The sequence below is a fragment of the Passer montanus genome, unplaced genomic scaffold (assembly GCF_014805655.1).
Source record: "Passer montanus isolate IOZ18808 unplaced genomic scaffold, ASM1480565v1 scaffold267, whole genome shotgun sequence".
In the NCBI taxonomy this organism is placed as follows: Eukaryota; Metazoa; Chordata; class Aves; order Passeriformes; family Passeridae; genus Passer; species Passer montanus.
Window position 1 is genome coordinate 66,616 of NW_024367339.1, and position 20,287 is coordinate 86,902.

The 20,287-nt window shown below is 65.9% G+C and overlaps 2 protein-coding genes across 2 annotated transcripts; both read left to right on the plus strand.

Annotated features, from left to right (window-relative positions):
- Positions 1 to 789: 789 nt before the first annotated feature.
- Positions 790 to 3,530, plus strand: S1PR2 (sphingosine-1-phosphate receptor 2). The gene is made up of 2 exons (XM_039712412.1): positions 790 to 870; positions 2,055 to 3,530. Exon 2 carries the CDS (start codon positions 2,111 to 2,113, stop codon positions 3,152 to 3,154), a length of 1,044 nt encoding a protein of 347 aa, XP_039568346.1. The 5' UTR covers positions 790 to 870; positions 2,055 to 2,110; the 3' UTR covers positions 3,155 to 3,530.
- A 1,499-nt stretch (positions 3,531 to 5,029) lies between these two features.
- On the plus strand, positions 5,030 to 20,036 carry PNPLA6 (patatin like phospholipase domain containing 6). Its single transcript, XM_039712411.1, has 38 exons — positions 5,030 to 5,104; positions 6,095 to 6,157; positions 6,389 to 6,439; positions 6,859 to 6,934; positions 7,038 to 7,120; positions 7,200 to 7,300; positions 7,983 to 8,135; positions 8,762 to 8,921; positions 9,024 to 9,104; positions 9,441 to 9,569; positions 9,652 to 9,732; positions 9,834 to 9,942; positions 10,029 to 10,115; positions 10,199 to 10,296; positions 10,580 to 10,792; positions 11,026 to 11,103; positions 11,212 to 11,417; positions 11,795 to 11,926; positions 12,000 to 12,123; positions 12,199 to 12,312; positions 12,650 to 12,725; positions 12,811 to 12,951; positions 13,317 to 13,380; positions 13,449 to 13,617; positions 13,875 to 14,057; positions 14,141 to 14,259; positions 14,514 to 14,670; positions 14,988 to 15,104; positions 15,184 to 15,253; positions 15,826 to 15,942; positions 16,232 to 16,348; positions 17,694 to 17,842; positions 17,940 to 18,092; positions 18,486 to 18,602; positions 19,020 to 19,116; positions 19,347 to 19,438; positions 19,773 to 19,943; positions 20,013 to 20,036. The coding sequence occupies exons 2-38, from the start codon at positions 6,125 to 6,127 to the stop codon at positions 20,034 to 20,036; spliced, it is 4,242 nt and encodes a 1,413-aa protein (XP_039568345.1). The 5' UTR covers positions 5,030 to 5,104; positions 6,095 to 6,124.
- The last annotated feature ends 251 nt before the right edge of the window (positions 20,037 to 20,287 follow it).

The window sequence follows — 20,287 nt, forward strand, 5'->3', positions numbered from 1 at the left end:
CGGGGGGTCTCAGGGGGGGCTCGGGGGCCCCTCCCGCCCGTGGTGGGCGCCGCCCCCGCGGCTAAACCCGGCTCTAAGCTCGGCTTTGTCCGCCCTGATCCAATTTGCTCCGGGATATTTCGGGATCCGGCGCCCCCGGTGACCCCCCCGCCGCCCCCTCTCCTCCCCCCCCAGGGCCGGGGGGTCCCGGGAGGGCCCAGGGATGGATCCGGGGATGATCCCGGGCGGGACCCCCGGGGATGGATCCCGGTGGGATTCCCTGGGGTGGGACCCCAGCCCGGGTCCCGGGGCTGGATCCCGGGGCGATTCCCGGTTCGGGATCCCGGGGCAATTCCTGGGGCAATTCCCGGGATAAATCCCGGAGCGATTCCCGGTTCGGGATCTCAGCTCAGGATCTCGGGGCCAGTTCCCGGTTTGGGGTCCCGGTTTGGGGTCCCGCTGCGGTTCCTGGGGCACAATCCCAGCCCCGGATCCCGGGGCACGATCCCAGGGCGGTTCCCAGTTCGGGATCCCGGCTTCTGGGGCAGGATCCCAGTGCAGGGTTCCACTGTGGGACCCCGGGGCCGCTCCCGGTTTGGGACCCCGGGGCTGATCCCGGTTTAGGATCCCGGGGCCGTTCCCAGTTTAGGATCCCGGTTGGGGACCCCGGGGCCGCTCCCGGTTTAGGATCCCGGGGCCGTTCCCAGTTTAGGATCCCGGTTGGGGACCCCGGGGCCGCTCCCGGGGGTCCCGCCGCCCCCGGCCCCGCCCGTTCCCCCCGCTGGCTCCGCCCGGGGCAGCCCGAGCCGGGGGCGGGCGGCCGAGGGGAAGGGGAAGCGGCGGATGCTCCGTGCCGGTTCCGACCGGGACCGGCGGCTCCTACCGGCACCGGTACGAGGGTCCGGGGGGGAGCCTGGAGGGGTCCTGGGGGGTCCCGGGGCGGCGGGAGCCAGGGGCGGTGTCCCGGCACCGGGCGCGGCTGCGCGAGGCACCGGGCGGTGGCGGGACGGCACCGGGGGCTCCGGGACGGTACCGGGGGCTCCGGGACGGTACCGGGGACTCCGGGACGGCAGCGGGGGCTCCGGGACGGCAGTGGGGGCTCCGGGACGGCACCGGGACCGCTCCGCGGCGGCACCGGGGAGCTCTGGGACCGGGACGGCACCGGGGGAGCTCCGGTACCGGGACCGCTCCGGGACGGCACCGGGGAGGCTCCGGGCGTGCACCGGGGCGGGAGGGCTCCGGGACGGGACCGACACCAGTACCGGGACGGCTCCGGGACCCGGGGGGGCTCCCGGTCGGTGCCGCGGCCGCCGGGGCTCCCTCCCCCGCCACGCCGCCCCGGCCCTCGGTCCCGTCCGGAGCCCTCGGGGGTCCCGCACCGGGAGGAACGGGGCGGGGGGGGCCCTTACCGGGGGTCCCGTCCCGAAATTTGGGGAGAGGGGACACGGGACAGGGGGCCAGGGAGCCAGCGGTGACATCGCCCGGTGTCGCCACCCCTCCAGCACCCCAGGGCGCCCCGCCCAATTCCCCACGGGCTGTCTGTCACCTCCTGCCACCCAGTGTCACCTCCTGCCGCCCTGTGTCACCTCGTGCCACCCGCTGTCACCTCCTGCCACCCTGTGTCACCTCCTGCCGCCCGGTGTCACCTCAGGCGCCGCCCCTGCCTCGATTTCCCCCAGATGTGCGCCCAGATGTGCCCCCCCCACCCCCGTTCCCCCACTGCCCCTGGGCCGCGGGTGACGCCCCTGTGGAGGGACACAGGTGACAGCAGGTGTCACCTGGGTGACACCTCGGGGTGTCCATGGTGTGACAAACGGGGTGTGACACCGGCTGTCACCCCGGGGTGTCCCTGGTGGCACAGAGGTGACAACAGGGTGACCTTGCCATCCCCAGGAGCCATGTCCTGGTGGCACTGAGGCTCGGGTCACCCCGGGGTGTCCCTGGTGGCACAGAGGTGACAACAGGGTGACCTTGCCATCCCCAGGAGCCATGTCCTGGTGGAGCTGTCATCTCTGTGCCACCAGGGTCTCCTTGGTGGCTCAGAGGTGACAAACGGGTGACCTTGCCGTCCCCAGGAGCCATGTCCCGGCGGCGCTGAGCCTCGTCGTCGCCGCCGCCCCCCGTCACCACCATGGGGAGCATCTACAAGGAGTACTTCAACCGCGACAAGATCCGCGAGCACTACAACTTCACCAAGGGCGACGGCGAGGGCGCGGCGCCCTCGCGCTGGGTGGGCTCCGTCCTCATCGTGGTCCTGTGCTGCGTCATCGTCCTGGAGAACCTGCTGGTGCTGGTGTCCATCTGCCGCAACAAGCGCCTGCACCTGGCCATGTACATCTTCATCGGCAACCTGGCCGCCTCGGACCTGCTGGCCGGCACGGCCTTCATGGTCAACACGCTGCTGTCGGGCAGCACCACCTTCAGCCTGACGCCCGTGCAGTGGTTCGTGCGCGAGGGCACGGCCTTCGCCACGCTGGCGGCCTCGGTGTTCAGCCTGCTGGCCATCGCCATCGAGCGGCACGTGGCCATCACCAAGGTGAAGGTGTACAGCAGCGACAAGAACTGCCGCATGGTGCTGCTGATCGGCGCCTGCTGGGTGATCGCCGGCGCCATCGGCAGCCTGCCCATCATGGGCTGGAACTGCATCAGCGACCTGGGCGACTGCTCCACCGTGCTGCCGCTCTACTCCAAGCGCTACGTGCTCTTCGTCACCACCATCTTCACGCTCATCCTCATGGCCATCGTGGGGCTCTACACGCGCATTTACTGCATCGTGCGCTCCAGCCACGCCGAGATCGCCTCGGCGCAGACTCTGGCCTTGCTCAAGACCGTCACCATCGTGCTGGGCGCCTTCATCGTCTGCTGGCTGCCCGCCTTCATCATCCTCCTGATGGACGCCTCGTGCCCCGTGCGCGCCTGCCGGGTGCTCTACAGCGCCAATTACTTCTTCGCCTTCGCCACGCTCAACTCGGCGGCCAACCCGGTGATCTACATGCTGCGCAGCAAGGACATGCGCGGCGAGTTCCTGCGCGTGCTCTGCTGCCGCCGCCCGCAGCCCCCCGGCCGGGCGGGGGTCCCGCTGCGCACGTCCAGCTCGCTGGACAGGGGCCCGGCTGGCCCCGCGGCCGAGCTGCCCACGGCGCCGCTGACCCGCGAGTGCACCACCTCCGTGTGAGGGTCTGGGGGTGATGCTCGGGTGGTTGGGGGGGGGTTTTGTGGGCAAGGGGGGCCGGTGGGGGTCAGGGGACACGGTGTGCGTGGCCCGTGGACACCCCATGGACATCCTGTGGACACCCTATGGCCTCAAGACCACCCCGTGGATACTCCATGGATACCCCAAGGCCACTCTGTGGACACCCCAAGGCCACCCTGGGGACACCCCATGGACGTCCTGTGGACAGCCCACGGCCCCAGGGCCACCCTGTGGATACTCCGTGGACACCCCACGGCCTTGTGGACACCCCAGGGCCACCCTGGGGACACCCCACGGCCCCAAGGCCACCCTGTGGATACTCCATGGATACCCCAAGGCCACCTCATGGCCCCAAGGCCACCCCGGCGCTCCGTGTGCGCCTCATGGACACCCCAGGGCCACTCTGGTGACACCCTGGTGACACCCCAAGGCCACCTCATGGCCCCAAGGCCACCTTGGGGACACCCCATGGCTCCATGGACGTCCCATGGACATCCTGTGGACACCCCACGGCCTCGTGGACACCCCAAGGCCACCCTGGTGACACCCCATGGTCACCCTAGGGACACCCCAAGGCCACCCTGGTGACACCCCATGGTCACCCTGGTGACACCCCATGGTCACCCCACGGTACGAGCGGGGCGGTTCCCCGCGGTTCCCCGGTACGGACGCGCTCCTGGCCCCCCCGGGGCTGTCCCCGCGTTGTCCCCGCGGCGCTCCGTGTGCCCGGACACGCGCGGGGCCCTTCCCACGCCCTGCCCGCGCCCCGGGGCCACGGCCGGACCTGTCGGGCGAGTCCCGGGGCCCCTCCCGGCCCGTGGGCGGCTCCCGGCGCCGGGACAAACCCGGGATAAACCCGGGATAAACCCGGGATAACCCGGGGGGCTCTGGGGACCCCCACCCTCCGGGCTCTCCCCCCGCGCTGGCGCAAGGGGCCGGGGGCTCCTCCCAGAGCGGCCGGACCCGCCGGGATCGCCCCCGAAACCCCCGGGATTTGCCCCAAAATCCTCCCCGCGTTGTATTAAACGAATTTTTTTTTTTTTTCCCAGCTGTTTCCCCAAGTTTTGGTGGCGGTGGTGTGGGGGGGATTTTTTCCCAGTGGGAATTTGGGAAGATGGGGTTGAGCGTTTCAGGCTCAAGGGGGGGACAGCAGGAGACCCCTCCCCTGTCCCCAACGCAGCGCTCTGTCACCTCCCCTGGCCCAAAAACCCCGATTTGTCCCCATTTCCTCCCTGGAGGGGGGAAGAGGAAATGGGGGGGGGTTTCGTTTCCTGTCCCCCTCCCCCGTGGGGACGGCGCCGTCGCGGTGTCCCCGCGGTGACCTTTGGGGACACGGGGGTGGCACCGCGGGGGTGGCACCGGGTGACACCCCGGGGTGGCCAGGGCCCGGCAAAAGTGACACTGGCTGTCACCCCGCGGTGGCCAGAGGCGACAGCGGCTGTCACCGCCCTCGGGGACAAGGTGGCAGCAGGTGCCACCCCGGGGTGGCCGCAGCCGGGCAGGGCCGTCCCCCTCCATCCCGCCGCGATTCCCACCAAGGCGTCGCCGCCTCTCAAATCTGGGGTGTCCCCCCAGTGTCCCCCTCCCCATTTTCGGGGTGTCCCCCCCTTGGGAGTGTCCCCTCCCCATTTTTGGGGTGTCGCCTCCCTCCAGCCCCGCCACCCCCAAGATGGCGCCGGGCCGATCCCCTCACGGCCCCGCGCGCCCGCGCTGTCGCGCTGAGTGACGTCACGCCCCTCACGCCACACCCCACATGGCGCCCGGCCGCGCTGATTCCCCGCGGTTCGACCTTCCCAACATGGCGGCGCGGCCGCGACGTCTTCGGCGCTGCTCAATGACGTCACGAGGGAGGCGGGGCGGCCTTAAAGGGGCCATGACCGCGCGGGGGCCGCGGCCGCCGCCAGGGCCGGAGCGGGGCGAGACCGGCGGCCGGTGAGGGGGGGCCGGGGGGTCCGGGGGAAGATAAGAAAGGGAAATAAAAATGGGGCAGTAAAAATGGGGGAAATAAAGATAAGGAGAGCAATAAAGGTAAGGGGGGACAGTAAAGGTAAGGGGGGGCAATAAAGGTAAGGGAGGGCATTATGCCTTGAGGGGGCAATTTGGGGTCAGAATGGGGAAGGGGGCAATAAAGTTTGGGGGGGCAATAAAATCTTAGTGGGGGCAATTTGGGGGGGCTGTTGGGGACATTGGGGGGCAGTTGTCACCCCGAGGGGCCCCGGGGGTGTCACCAGGCCCCGGTGGCATGGGGGGGGTGCCACGTGCCAGCCTGGGTGCCGCTGTCCCCTCCCCGGGGTGTCCTTGGGGAGGACAGGGGGACACCGGGGGGGGTGGCAGGGTGACAGCGGGGCACAGCAGGGCGGTGGCACTGACGGGGTGACAACAGGCACGGGTGACACGGCCCGGTGGCCCTGGCACGGCGGCTGCTGCTGGCACGAGGGGACGGCTCCTGTCCCCAAGGGAGGGGACACCCCCGTCCCCTCGGGCCATCGAGTGCTCTGGGGACACCCGGGGTGCCCTTGCTGGGAGGTGGCACCCGGGTGTCACCCGCTTGTCACCGCGCGTCCCTCGGTGCCACCGCGTGGCACTGACTGCTGCTTTTCCCCATTTTCCCCGTTTCCCCCATTTTTTCTAATTTTCCCCCCTTTTTCCCCATTTTCCCCATTTCCCATTTTTACCCATTTTTCCCATTTTCCCCCATTTTCCCCCATTTTCCCCATTTTTCCCTGTTTTTCCCATTCCCCGTTATCCCCATTCTCGCCCGCTTTTTCCTGTTTTCCCCTGTTTTTCCCATTTTCCCCCATTTTTCCCCATTTTTCCCCATTTTTCCCATTTTCCCCCATTTTTCCTATTTTTCCCATCTTTCCCCATTTTTCCTCATTTTCCCCCATTTCCCATTTTTCCCGTTTCCCCGGTTTCTGGCAGGATTCTGGACGGCCACAGCCCCCCCCGGCCATGGGGCAGAGCGAGTCGCAGCAGCAGGCCGAGGTGGGACACGTCCCTGTCCCCCCGGTGTCCCCAGGGCTGTCCCTGTCCCTGTCCCCCTGGTGTCCCCAGGGCTGGGGACACGGGGCTCAGCTGTCCCTTGTCCCTGTCCCTGTCACCCCGGTGTCCCCAGGGCTGGGGACACGGGGCTCAGCTGTCCCTTGTCCCTGTCCCTGTCCCCCTGGTGTCCCCAGGGCTGGGGGCACGGGGCTCAGCTGTCCCTTGTCCCCGCAGGGCTCGGCGCTGAGGGGGCTGCTGGCCGTCTTCAGCAGGGAGCGGCTCCCGGTGAGGGTGGCACTGCTGTCCCCGTGTCCCTTGTGTCCCCGTGTCCCCAGGGACAGTGTCCCCATGTCCCCTGTGTCCCCAGGGGGACAGTGTCCCCATGTCCTCAGTGTCCCCATGTCCCCAGGGACAGTGTCCCCATGTTCCCGGTAATGTCCCCATACCTTAGTGTCCCAATGTCCCCATGTCCCCATGTCCCCAATGTCCCCAATGTCCCCAGTGTCCCCCATGTCCCCATTGCTGCTGTCCCCATCCTGAAGGGACACACCTTTGTCCCCTGGGGACGTGTCCCTGTCCCCACCACAGCCATGCCCCTCCCACCCTGGCAGCGCCATCCGTCACCCCCTGTGCTTGTCCCCATCCCCTGGGGGACCCCGGGGACAGGGTGGGGACAAGCTGGGGACACCCCTGTCCCTCCGCAGGTGCTGGGGACCATCCTGGGCCTCGCCGTCGTCGCCATGGCCGCCGCCGCGCTGGGCTGGTGGCTGCGCCTCAAGAGTGAGTGCCACCCCCGGGCTGGCGCTGGGGACGGGGGCGACAGCGCCGTCCCCTCACACCGGCCCCTCACGCTGTCCCCTCCGTGTTCCCTCGGTGTCCCCAGAGGTCCCCGCGCAGGAGCCGCCGCGCTACCGCTTCCGCAAGCGGGACAAGGTCCTGTTCTACAGCCGCAAGATCATGCGTAAGGTGACCCTCGGGGTGGCAGCGGGGGTGGCCCCGGGCGGCCGCAGCGGGTGACACCGTCCGTGTCCCCCCGCCCTGCCAGGTGTCCCAGTCCACCTCGTCGCTGGTGGACGTCAGCACGGCCAGCGGCGCCGCGCGGCCCCGCAGCCGCAAGAAGCTCAAGGTGCTCAGCATCGCCAAGAAGTGAGCGGGCAGCGGGGCCGGGGTCCGGCTGTGGGGTTGGGATCTGTTTGTGGGGTTGGGTCTGATTGTGGGGTCGGGATCTGGCTGTGGGGTGGGGATCTGTCCCTGGGATCTGGTTGTGGAATTGAGATCTGTTTGTGGGGTCAGGATCTGTTTGTGGGGTTGGGATCTGTCCATGGGATCTGGCTGTGGGATTGGGATCTGGCTGTGGGGTTGGGATCTGTTCCCATGTCCCTGCTGTGTCCCCACGCTGTCCCCATGCTGTCCCCGCCATGTCCCCTTGCTGTCCCCGCCGTGTCCCACGCTGTCCCTGGCTGTCCCCTGGCTGTCCCCGCTGTGTCCCCATGCTGTTCCTGGCTGTCCCCACGTGTCCCCGCCGTGTCCCCTGGCTGTCCCCTCCGTGTCCCACGCTGTCCCCGCCGTGTCCCCATGCTGTCCCTGGCTGTCCCCTCGCTGTCCCCGCTGTGTCCCCATGCTGTTCCTGGCTGTCCCCACGTGTCCCCGCCGTGTCCCACGCTGTCCCCGCCGTGTCCCCATGCTGTCCCTGGCTGTCCCCTCGCTGTCCCCGCTGTGTCCCCATGCTGTTCCTGGCTGTCCCCACGTGTCCCCGCCGTGTCCCTGGCTGTCCCTGCCGTGTCCCACGCTGTCCCCGCCGTGTCCCCACGTGTCCCCGCTGTCCCAGGGTCTCGGCCAGCTTCCTGCGCATCCAGAAGGAGCCGCCCACGCTGCAGCTGAAGGAGCCGCCGCCCTCGGTGCTGGAGGCCGACCTGACCGAGTTCGACGTGGCCTCGTCGCACCTGCCCTCCGAGGTGCTCTACATGCTCAAGAACGTGCGGTGAGCGGGGCGGCCCGGCCTGCGGGGTCGGGATCTGTCCGTGGGGTTGGGATCTGTCTGTGCGGTCTGTCTGTGGGATCTGTCCGTGGGGTCTGTCCGTGGGATCTGTCCGTGGAGTCGAGATCTATCTGTGGGGCTGGGGTCAGTCTGTGGGGTCAGGATTGTCCATGGGATCGGGGTCTGTCCTTGGGCATCGGGATCCATTTATGGGATTAGGGTCCATTTATGGGCTCAGAATCTATCGACGGGCTCAGAATCCATTGATGGGATTGGGATCCATTGATGGGATCAGGATCCATTGATGGGGCCAGGATCCGTTTATGGGGGCAGGATCCATTTATGGGGTCAGGATCCGTTTATAGGATCGGGATCCATCCCTGGGGCCAGCACTGGACCACAGGGATCGAACTCCACCCTTGGACACCTCTCCAAGGGGGCCCCTGCGTGCCCCTGTCCACGGCATGTGGGGCAGGTCCCCGTGTCCCTGCTGTCCCCATGGTGACATGGCTGTCCCTGTGTCCCTGTGGTGACACGGCTGTTCCCATGGTGTCCCCGTGGTGTCCCCGTGTCCCTGCTGTCCCCGTGGCGACATGGCTGTCCCTGTGGTGACACGCCTGTCCCCGCAGGGTGCTGGGGCACTTTGAGAAGCCGCTGTTCCTGGAGCTGTGCAAGCACATGGTGTTCCAGCAGTGCCAGCAGGGCGAGGACGTGTTCCGGCCCGGCCAGCCCGACAGCAGCATCTACGTCCTGCAGGAGGGCAAGCTGGAGCTGCTGCTCACCGAGACGGTGCGGGGACACCGGGGACACCGGGGATGTGGGGACATGGGGGACATGGGGACACCAGGGGACACTTGAGGACACCAGGGGACACGGACTGTGTCCTGGCAGGACGGGAAGGAGACAGTGATGAAGGAGGTGTTCCCTGGGGACAGCGTGCACAGCCTGCTCAGCATCCTTGACGTCATCACGGTACCGGCCACGTCCCCAAAGCCTTGGGGACACCGCGGGGGCTGTCCCCAAACCCTGCCACGCCCAGCTGGCATGTCCCTAGTGCCCCCTAAGCTCAGGGGGTGACTGTCCCCAGCCCGCCCAAGCTGTCCTTAAACCCCTCCAATGCAACCGTGGTCATCCCAACCCCAACCACGACTGTCCCCAAATGTCACCAGCTGTGCCCAAACCCCTCCAGCCCAACCATGGCCACCCCAAACCCCACCGTGGCCACTCCAAGCCCAGCTACCCAAACCCCCAGTGCCACCCATGGCCGTCCCCAGTCCCCTGTGCCCCCTGACCCCGCGGTGTCCCCAGGGCCACCAGCGGCCGTACCGGACAGTGTGCGCCCGCGCGGCCGAGGACTCCACGGTGCTGCGCCTGCCGGTCGAGGCCTTCTCAGCCGTCTTTGAGAAGTACCCCGAGAGTCTGGTCAGGGTGGTGCAGGTGAGCCGGGCTCCGGGGGACCCCCGAGAGGTCCCTCGGGGTGGCAGGGGACCCACGGTGGCCTCGTGTCCCCCTCCCACAGATCATCATGGTGCGGCTGCAGCGCGTCACCTTCCTGGCCTTGCACAACTACCTGGGCTTGACCAACGAGCTCTTCAGCCATGTGAGTACAGGCTGAAATTCAGGGTGGGGGTCCTGGGCTGGCTCGGCTGCCTCTGATGTCCCCCCAGCCCCTCTGATGTCCGTCTGTCCCCAAACCTGCAGGACATGCAGCCGCTGCGGCTCTTCCCGCAGCCCGGCCACGCCGCCCGCACCAGCCCCGTCCGGCACGGCAAGCGCGGCCTGGGCAGCACCGACGAGGGCCGGGACAGCGGTGAGCACCGGGAGGCTCCTGAGACCCCCACCCCGAGCAGTTCTGGGGTCTCCGTGCTCAGTTTTGGGGGGGGTCTCATCCCGCAGCCGAGCTGATGAAAGCCGCCGGCCTGGAGGCGCCGGTGCCGCCGCCGCTGCTGAGCCGCTGCATCTCCATGCCCGTGGACATCTCTGGTGGGTGCCAGCCCTCCCAGGGGCGTGGCTGTCACCCAGGGGTGGCTCTGTCCCCGTTTGGTGACCCCCGTGACCCCGCCCAGGCATCCAGAAGGCTCCGCGCTCCGATTTCGACATGGCCTACGAGCGCGGGCGCATCTCGGTGTCGCTGCAGGAGGACAGCACCGGTGCCTTCGGGCAGGTATGGGGTGGGGTTTGTGCTGAATCCCACCCGAATCCCACCCAAATCCCATTCTGAATCTCACCCCAAATCCCACCTAAATTCCACCCAAATCCCACCCCAAATCCCACCCCAAATCCCACCCCGAATCCCACCCTGAATCCACCCCAAATCCCACCCTGAATCTCACCCCAAATCCCACCTAAATTCCACCCAAATTCCCCCTGATTCCCACCCAAATCCCACCTAAACTCCACCCAAATTCCCCCTAATTCCCACCCAAATCCCCTCCAAACCCCCCCAGGTGTCCCAGGAGCCCAAGGAGCGCAAGTCGGTGACGCTGGAGGAGCAGCCCTCGGGGATCTACCACTACAGCTCCTGCGAGGAGGACACGGCCTCGGGGACAGGGACAGGGACAGGGGCAGGGCCGTGTCCCTTTGGGCCCTACCAGAGCCGCCAGACCAGCGACATCTTCGAGGAGGCCAAGCGGGAGCTCATCAAACTCATGAAGATCGAGGTGAGGGTGGCCAGGGGGGTCAGCAGGGCTTTGTGGGGTCAGGATGGGTTCCTGGTGGTCCCTCGTGGCTTTGTGGTGGTCCTCCATCACTTTGGGGTGGTCCCTGTGACTTCAGGGTGGTCCCCAATTGTCGCTTTGTGGTGGGTTCCCATCTGCTGATGGTGGCCTCCACGGCCTCCTGGTCATCCCAACCCCTCGTGGTGACCCCACAATGGTCCCGTTCTCCTTCCCAGGACCCTTCTCTCCTCAACAACCGCGTCCTGCTCCACCATGCTAAGGGTGGCACGGTCATCGCCCGCCAGGGGGACCAGGTGGGTTTTGGGGACCTTGTGGTGGGGCAGAAACAACCCCAGAACCAGAACACCACGCCATGGTGGTGGTGGTGGGACCTGCCAGGTGACAGGGGACATTTCTGGCAGGACGTGAGCCTGCACTTCGTGCTCTGGGGGTGCCTGCACGTGTACCAGCGCATGATCGACAAGGAGGAGGACGTGTGCCTGTTCCTGACGCAGCCTGGTGAGCTGGTGGGACAGCTGGCCGTGCTCACCGGGGAGCCCCTCATCTTCACCATCAAGGCCAACCGTGACTGCACCTTCCTCAAGATCTCCAAGTCCGACTTCTATGAGTGAGTCCGTGTCCCTTGGTGTCCTCGAGGGGCCACCAGGGCCTGGTGTGGGTGCGTCCCCATCATCTCGTGGTGGATCTCCATTGCTTTGCGGTGACCTCGGGGATCCCACATCTCTTTGGGATGGTTCCCCATCACTTTGGGGTGGTCCCACATCTCTTTTGGGTGGTTCTCCATCACTCTGGGGTGGTCGCACACCTCTTTGGGTTGGTTCCACCACCAGAACATCTCCCCAGGGAACATTCCCTGCCCCATGGTGGAATTTCGGGACATCCTGAGTGAGGCCACCACGATCCCCTCCTCCCTGGGGTGCTCTGTGGGGTTCCCCACCTCAGGGGGGACATCTTGGGGTCACCAGGGTGCCCTGTTTCCCCCAGGATCATGCGGGAGCAGCCCAGCGTGGTGCTGAGCGTGGCCCACACCGTGGCCGCCCGCATGTCGCCCTTCGTGCGCCAGATGGACTTCGCCATCGACTGGATGGCCGTGGAGGCCGGCCGGGCGCTCTACAGGTGAGTGGCCACAGCCAGGTGTCCACCCCAGCTCGGGGAGGGCCACCAGGGCTGCCACAGGCGCTGTCCCCAGGCAGGGGGACAAGTCGGACTGCACCTACATCGTGCTCAACGGGCGGCTGCGCTCGGTCATCCAGAAGGGCAGCGGCAAGAAGGAGCTGGTGGGCGAGTACGGCCGCGGGGACCTCGTGGGCGTGGTGAGTGTCACCCCGGGGACACCTTGGGGACAGCGCTCAGACGTCCTCGGGTGGCTCCACGGCCTTGTCCTGCAGGTGGAGGCGCTGACGCGGCAGCCGCGGGCCACCACGGTGCACGCCGTGAGGGACACGGAGCTGGCCAAGCTGCCTGAGGGGACCCTCAACAACATCAAGCGCCGATACCCACAGGTACCCCCGGGCGTCCCTCGGGGTGTGCCCGTGTCCCCATGGCCTGGCTGGTGGCTGTGACTGTAATTAAAACCAACTTCAATTAAGCTGTTGAAGGAGGAGAGTGGAGGAAGGGGTGGTAGCATCTGAGGTCTTGAAGGATGGGTGGTGGCACATGAGGTCCTCAGGGGTGGGGATTGGTGACACTTGAGGTCTAGATGGGTGGGGCGTGGTGGCACCAGAGCTCTCCAAGGACAGGCAGTGGTGGTGGCACCCAGAAACTGCTGTAGGACATGAGTCTGGGGTGTTGATGAGTCTCTGCCATGTCTGATGGCCATCCTTGTCCTTGTCCCCACAGGTGGTCACCCGCCTCATCCACCTCCTGAGCCAGAAGATCTTGGGGAACCTCCAGCAGCTCCGCGGGCCCTTTGCAGGTAGGACCTGGGGACAACGGGGCGGCCTCTGCGGGGCTGGTGGCCGTCACCAGAGCGGTGTGTCCACTCCTCTGTGTCCACCCAGGGCCTGGCCTGGGCATGGCCTCCAGCTCGGAGCCCATCAACCCCACCAGCAACCTGTCGACGGTGGCGGTGCTGCCCGTGTGCGACGAGGTGCCCATGGCGGCCTTCACGCTGGAGCTGCAGCACGCGCTCAACGCCATCGGTGAGTGACCAGGGACACCGAGCGTGGCAGTGACCGTCGGGTCACGGCATCCTGGTGGCCTGGGGTGGTGCTGGTTGCAGCCCCACAGGGTGGTCTTGGCTGTGGTGGGCACCATGAGGGTGACGGTGGCATGGTGATGACCATGGCATGGTGACCACAGCATGACAGTGACCGTGGCATGGTGGTGACCACAGCCCCATGGCATGGTGGCAACCATGGCATGGAGATGACCACAACCCCGTGGCACGATGACCACAGCATAAGAGTGACCATAGCATAGTGGTGATCTGGGCATGGAGGTGACCACAGCCCCATGGCACAGTGGTGACCATGGCCTGGAGATGACCACATCCCCACCTCTGCAGGCCCCACGCTGCTCCTCACCAGCGACATCATCCGCGCCCGCCTGGGCTCCTCGGCTCTGGAGAGGTAAGGGCGGTGGGCAGCGGTGTGGCCGCGGCCCCCAGGCCGCTGCTGACCGCTCGGTGCCCCGGCAGCATCCAGGAGTACCGGCTGTCGGGCTGGCTGGCGCAGCAGGAGGACCTGCACCGCATCGTGCTCTACCAGACCGACTGCACGCTGACCCCCTGGACGCTGCGCTGCATCCGCCAGGCCGACTGCGTGCTCATCGTGGGGCTGGGCGACCAGGAGCCCGCCCTGGGCGAGGTGGGACAGGGACAGGGACAGGGACATGGGGGGCGACCAGGAGCCTGTCCTGGGCGAGGTGGGACAGGGACAGGGACATGGGGGGACAGGGACATGGGGCGCAACCAGGAACCCGCTCTGAGCGAGGTTGGACAGAGGACAGGGACCTGGAGGTGGGACACAGGAACACAGGGACACAAAACACGGGGACACATCCCAGCCCTGGGGTTGTCGCAGCGCTCCGGGGGTGACACGGCCCCGTGCTGGTGCCACCACAGCTGGAGCAGATGCTGGAGAACACGGCGGTGCGGGCGCTGAAGCAGCTGGTGCTGCTGCACCGCGAGGACGGCGCCGGCCCGGCGCGCACCGTCGAGTGGCTCAACATGCGCAGCTGGTGCTCGGGCCACCTGCACATCCGCTGCCCACGCCGCGTCTTCTCGCGCCGCAGCCCCGCCAAGCTGGTGAGCGTCCCCTCCCCGGGCAGCCGGCCCCTCGCGGGGGGTGGCCGCTGTCACTGTCACCGTCACCCGCGCTGTCCCTGCAGCGGGAGATGTACGAGAAGGTGTTTGAGAAGAGCGCCGACCGGCACAGCGACTTCTCGCGCCTGGCGCGCGTCCTCACCGGCAACACCATCGCCCTGGTGCTGGGCGGCGGCGGCGCCAGGTGGGACATGACCTGTGCCTTGTCCCCCTGTCCCATGTCCCCATATCCCCATGTCCCTGTATCCCGTGTCCCTGTGTCCCCATGTCCTCATGTCCCCCTGTTCCCATAGCCTGTGTGTCCCTGTCCCCATGTCCCTGTCCCCCTATCCCCATGTCCCCGTATCCCGTGTCCCCCTGTCCCCACGCCCTCCTCCCACCCCCAGGGTGCCCCCAGCCCCGGACTGATCCCTGTTTTCTCTGGGCTCTCCCCGGCAGGGGCTGCTCGCACATTGGGGTCATCAAGGCCATGGAGGAGTCGGGGATCCCCATCGACCTCGTGGGGGGCACCTCCATCGGCGCCTTCATCGGCGCGCTCTACGCCGAGGAGCGCAGCGCCGTGCGCACCAAGCAGCGGGCACGCGAGTGGGCCAGGGTGGGTGACAGGGACACGGGAGGGCCAGGGTGGGTGACGGGGACACGGCCAGGGTGGGTGACAGGGACATCCCCACCCTAGGGACCCCCTCAGCCTGTGCCCAGCTCTGTCCTGCTGGTTCTAACCTGGCCTCTCCCTGTTCTTCTTCCTCTTGCTCTTCTTCCCTCTCCTTTCCTTCTCCTCCTTCTTCTTTGTTCTCTTTTCCTGCTCTGTCTTCCTCTCTTCTCCCTTTTCCTCCTCTTTCTTAATTTCTTTCCCGCTCCTTTTCTCTTTCTGTTTTTCTTCCTCCTCTTCCTCCTCCTCCTCCTCCTCCCCAGTGCATGAATTCCGTTTTTGAGACCGTGCTGGACCTCACCTACCCCATCACCTCCATGTTCTCGGGCTCGGCCTTCAACGCCAGCATCAACCGAGTCTTCCAGGACAAACAGATCGAGGTGTGTCCCCCTCAGATGTCCCCCCCGGACCCCTCCCCGATGTCCCCACGGTGTCACCCAGCCCGTGCCGTCCCCGCAGGACCTGTGGCTGCCCTACTTCAACGTCACCACGGACATCACGGCCTCGGCCATGCGGGTGCACACGGACGGTGAGAGCTCCCTGGGGACACGGTGGGGACAAGGGGCAGGGGTGGCATCCTGAGCCCCCAGGAGCTGCTGTCTCCCCCCTTGGGGACATCAGCAGGGCGGGGAGGGGACAGTTGGGGCTGCACGAGGCGCTAACACCGCTGCTGACCACTAACCCCAGTAACCCCCTGTGCAGCATGGGGACACGGTGGCAGTGCTGGGCGGGGACACGGCGGTGACGGTGGGGACATGGAGGCGGTGGGGTCCTCCTGGTGGTGGTGGGGACGTCACGGTGGTGTTGGAGACGTGGTGGTGGGGACATCATGGTGGTGGTGGGGCTGTGGTGGTGGGACCATTGTGGTGGCTGCCCCTCGTCCTCACCCGCTGCTGGAGCTCACCTGGGACATTGAGCCGTCCACGGCCACCCTGCTGCCCGTCCCCTCTGCTGGCCTCTAATGCCCACTAATCCCCGCTGACCCCTCTAACCCAGCCCCCTCCCCACACTGCTGGCTGCCAACGTCCCCCTGTCCCTCTGTCCCCCGCCGGTCACCCCCGCGGTCCCCGGTGGCCGTGACCGTGTCCTCTCCGTCCCCAGGCAGCCTCTGGCGCTACGTCCGAGCCAGTGCCTCCTATACCCCCTACCTGCCTCCGCTCTGCGACCCCAAGGACAGCCACTGGCTGGTGGACGGCTGCTATGTTAACAATGTCCCAGGTCAGCACCTCGCTCGCCGGGGCCACCCCCCAAAAAAACCCACAAAACACCAAAAAACCCCCCCAAAAAACCACCCCAAAACCACGTCCAGAGCGTCCACACCACCGGTCAGGGTGCGCCGGGGTTCCTCTGCCCGCCACGGGGCCGACCTGTGGGGCGCAGACGCATCCCGGCGCGGGCAGGGCGAGCGGCGAGGGCGGGTGCCGGGGCGGCGCCGGCGCTGACGGCGTTTCCCGGTTCCGTTCCCGGTTTCCCGGTCCCGGTGCCGTTCCCGGTTCGGCCGGCGCAGGCTCGCTCTGGCGCTACGTGCGCGCCAGCATGACCCTCTCGGGGTACCTGCCCCCGCTCTGCGACCCCAAGGACGGAAACCTCCTGATGGACGGGGGGTACATCAACAACCTGCCAGGCAAGTGCGGCCGCTGCGGCACCGGCGGCACCGCGGGCGCGGGGCGGGGGCTCAGCCGGCGCACGGACGGACAGACGGACGGATGGACACAGCCAGGGAGGAGCGGGGACGCCTCTCGCTTGGTTTGGCGGTGTCTCGGTGGCGTTGATGGGCAAGGGATGGCTGGCTGTTGTCTGGCAGGGTTTTTTTCCTGCGTCGGGTGGTTTTTCCAGAACGTTCCATGGGTTTTTTTCATAGACAGGATCCATCTGTCTTCCATCTTCTCCTGGTGGTTTTCTTCCATGGGTTTTTATGGTCATGGGTACTTCTGTCTTCCATCTTCTCCTGGTGGTTTTTCCATTCTGGGCAGCTTTCCAGAACGTTCCATGGGTTTTCATGGTCGGGATCCATCCGTCTTCCATCTTCTCCTGGTGGTTTTTCCATGCTGGGTGGTTTTCCAGAACATTCCATGGTATTCCATGTGCAGCATCCATCTTTCATTGCCTCTTGATGCCTTTTCCATGTTGGGTGGTTTTTCCAGAACGTTCCGTGGATTTTCATGGTCAGGACCCATCCACCTTCCACCATCTCCTGGCGTTTTTTCCATGCCAGGCAGTTTTTCCAGAACATTACAGGTTTCTTCATGTGCAGGATCCATCTTCCATCCCTCTTCCATCATCTCTTGATGTCTTCAATGCTGGTCAGCCTCTTTGGGGCAGCTCCACCCTCTGTCACCTCCTGGTGTCATCTCCTGGTGTCACCTGCTGTCACCTCCTGCTGTCACCTCCTGGTGTCACCTCCTGGTGCTGGTGTCCTTTCCCGGGTGGTTTCCATCCTTCACCTGCCTCGGTCTCCATCCTGCGCCGTCCCTGGGTGTCCTCGGTGACCTCCTGGGCCACCTTTACCTCTCACCGTCCATCTCTGGGCGTTCCCACCTCCAGGCATCCTCTTCTCCTCCTCCACCTCCCTCCATCTCTTGATGTCCTCTCCAGGCTCCTCCAGGCCTCTTTCGGCCATTCTGTGTCACCTCTGGTGGCCTTGGGAGGTCACTCTTGTCCCCTCCACCTGCTGGGGACCTTCCTCCATCCTGCAGCTTCATCACCACCATGTTGGGTGATAACTTTGGGCTCCTTGGGTCTGAAGCCACCTTCCTCCATCATCATCATCATCCCTTGATGTCCCCCAGGACCTTCTCCATCCTCCTCCCCCACCGAGCTATCTCCACCAGCTTGTCCCCTGGTGTCCCCTGATGCCACCCCCCCTTCCCATGTCCCCTCCTGGGGGAGACCTCCACCCTCCACCCCACCCCTGGTGCCCCCTGACACCGCTGACCGCCCGCCGTCCGTCTGTCTGTCCGTCCCTGCAGCCGACATCGCGCGCAACATGGGCGCCAAGACGGTGATCGCCATCGACGTGGGCAGCCAGGACGAGACCGACCTCTGCAACTACGGCGACTCCCTGTCGGGCTGGTGGCTGCTCTGGAAGCGCCTCAACCCCTGGGCCGAGAAGGTCAAGGTGAGAGCGTGGGGTGGCCCCGGCGGGGGACAGTGGGAGGTGATGATGATGAGGATGACGAGGTGCTGGGCGCATCCCAAGTGTTGTGTCCCGGCAGGTGCCGGACATGGCGGAGATCCAGTCGCGCCTGGCCTACGTGTCCTGCGTGCGGCAGCTCGAGGTGGTCAAGTCCAGCTCCTACTGCGAGTACATCCGGCCGCCCATCGACCGCTTCAAGACCATGGACTTCGGCAAGTTCGATGAGATCTACGTGAGTCGGGGCTGGGGGTGGCTCGGGGGCGTTGGGCTGGGGGGCTGCAGACGTGGGTTGGGGTTCTTCGGTCATTGTTGGGGTTCTTTGGTCATTGTTGGGGTTTTTTGGCCATTGTTGGGGTTCTTTGGCCATTGTTGGGGTTCTTCAGTCATTGTTGGGGTTCTTTGGTCATTGTTGGGATTCTCCAGCCATCACTGGATGTCCTTGACCATCCGTTGAACGTTCTTGGTTCTTGACCGTCACTTGGGTGTCCTGGTCATTACTGGGGTGTCCTTGACCATTGAGTGCCCTGGTCATCACTGGGGTGTCCTGGGCCATCCCGGGGGTGTCCAGGCCACTGTCCCCTGCCCACTGTCCCCTGCCCACTGTCCCCTGTCCCCTGCCCGGCAGGACGTTGGCTACCAGCACGGCAAGGTGGTGTTCGAGGGCTGGAGCCGCGGGGACGTCATCGAGAAGATGGTGAAGGACCGGCGCTCGGCCGACTTCTACGAGAGCAAACGCATGGACGTGAGCCTGGGGACACTTGGGGACACTCGGGGACACGGGAGGGACACGGCAGGACATGGAGGGTGGTGGCTCACTGGGGACCTGCCCTGGGCCACCCTGGGAGGGGCCTCCCCAGCCTTGTCACTGTCCTGTGAGGGGTGTCACCTCTTGGGTGACCTTCCTGTTTGTGCCACCCTGTTCCTGTCATCCTGTGTCCCCCTGGTCCCTGTCCTGTCCCTCCCTTTGTCCCCTGCCCCACTGGTCCCTTCCGTGTGCCCCTCCTGTCCCCTCTGTCCCCTGCAGGTGCTCAGGTGTCCCCTCAGGTGCTCACCTGTCCCCTCCCCTGTCCCCTCAGGTGCTCACCTGTTCCCTGTCCCCTCCCTTGTCCCCTCAGGTGCTCACCTGTCCCAGTGCCGGGTTCACGGGCTGTCCCCCCAGGTGCTCACCTGTCCCAGTGCCGGGTTCACGGACCTGGCTGAGATCGTGTCGCGCATCGAGCCCGCCCAGCCCTACCTGTCCGACGGCTACGGCGACGGTGACAGCGGGGACAGGGAGGGGACAGGGAGGGGACAGGGAGGGGACGGGGAGGGGACTTTTTTTTGGACACCCTGGAGTGGCAGATCTGGGGCTGGGGGTGGAGATCTGAGGCTTGGGGGCTGCAGTTTGGGGCTGGGATTTGGGGCTGGGATTTGGGGCTGGGGGCTGGCATTTGGGGTTTGGGGCAGGGATTTGGGGCTGGGGGCTCACCCCACGCCCCCTCCCCAGAGGAGTCCGATTACCTGACCGAGTACGAGGACGAGGGCCCGGAGTCGCTGCGGGGCGAGGAGGACGCGGCCGAGTGGGGCAGCCCCGAGGCCGTGAGTGACCCCAAAACTGGGGACCCCAAAACCCGGGGGGACCCCAAAACCCAGGGAGACTCCAGAGAACAGGGGGGACCCCAAAACCTGGGGGGGCGGACACCCCAAAAAGGGGGGTGGGGGGTGGCACCACGAGGACTCCAAAAATGGGGTTTGGTGCTTTTCGGGTTTTTGTGGTCCCAAGGGGGTGTGGTGGCCTTGGGGACAGCCTGGATCCCACAGGGTGTGTGTCCTGTGCTGTCCCCACGCCAGTGTCCAGAAAATGTCCCCAGTGTGTTCCTACTGTCCTCTGTGTGTCCTCAATGTACCCATTGTGTCCCCGATGTCCCCCCAGGAGGAGGAGAAGTCCCTTCGGCACCGCCCCAGCACGGCCGGGACCCCCCCACCCCCCCCCGCGGACCCCGATGTCCCCTCGGTGTCCCCAGTGTCCCCCCAAATGTCCCCAACGTCCCCCGGCACTGTTGCACTGTCCCACCCCCCCGGCCGGCCACGGGGGGGCGCTGCTGTAAATTTTCTTTTTTTTTTTTTCTTTTTTTTTTGGTTTTGTTTTTTAACGGTTCTTACGGAAATCCAGGCCGGCTGGATGGGAATTGGTTAATTATCGGTTAATTATTGAATAATTATTGGTTAATTATTGATTAATTGTTGATTCGTGGAGTCTTGTTGCGCCGGTTCGGGGAATTCAAAAATAAAATTTGTTGGGGGGGATGGGAATGGGAACTGGGAATGGGATTGGGAACTGGACTAGGAAAAATGGGCTTTTTTTTTTGTTTAATCCTCAGTGTTTGGGTTTAATTCCTGAATTTTTATGTTTAATTCCCCGTTTTTGGGTTTCATTCCCGGTTTTTG